Raw genomic sequence first — 583 nt, forward strand, 5'->3', positions numbered from 1 at the left:
TTATTACTACTACCTGAACCAGTCGGACACGTACCAGGTGGAGGGCACGGACGACCGCAGCGACTTCCACGAGACCATGGTGAGTGCCCGAGATGGGGAGTCCCCAAAGCCGGCTGTGGCCGGGCAGGGGCTGACAGGCTCCCCACGCCCCCAGAACGCCATGCAGGTCATCGGCATCCGCGGTGAGGACCAGCAGCTGGTGCTGCAGATTGTGGCGGGGATCCTCCACCTGGGAAACATCAGCTTTCGGGAGGAAGGCAACTACGCTCGGGTGGAGAATGCTGACTGTGAGTAATCGACTCCCCCTGCTTCAGGGGGGCAAGTGGGGATGCTCGCAGAGACCCTTGGCAATGAATTGCAAACCCTCTGTAGCACAAATCCCCTGGGCAGAGGAGAGAGGCAGCATCAGCATCTTCCCCACGTTAGACGTGGGGAAACTGAGGCAGCAAGAAAATGGCACAACCAGAGCTTAATTAGCAAGGGGAGGGATGCCAGGATTCGCTTGCTGTAGTTTAGCAGAGGGAGGACCACGTTCCCCATCCCCGGTCGCTGCACCGCTGCTGTCCTTTGCACTCAGACGGGG

At 59.9% G+C, this 583-nt stretch overlaps 1 protein-coding gene across 1 annotated transcript in view; it reads left to right on the forward strand.

Moving 5' to 3' along the window:
• Window positions 1–3: 3 nt before the first annotated feature.
• The window catches only part of LOC104080783 (unconventional myosin-If-like), a gene marked incomplete at both ends in the record, with an annotated part of 4,976 nt that continues 4,396 nt past the window's right edge, over window positions 4–583 (forward strand). The window contains 2 exon segments of the mRNA XM_009583293.1: window positions 4–79; window positions 155–365. Of these exon segments, the coding sequence (XP_009581588.1) occupies window positions 4–79; window positions 155–365 (287 nt within the window).

The sequence above is a fragment of the Fulmarus glacialis genome, unplaced genomic scaffold (assembly GCF_000690835.1).
Source record: "Fulmarus glacialis isolate BGI_N327 unplaced genomic scaffold, ASM69083v1 scaffold21008, whole genome shotgun sequence".
Classification (NCBI taxonomy): Eukaryota; Metazoa; Chordata; class Aves; order Procellariiformes; family Procellariidae; genus Fulmarus; species Fulmarus glacialis.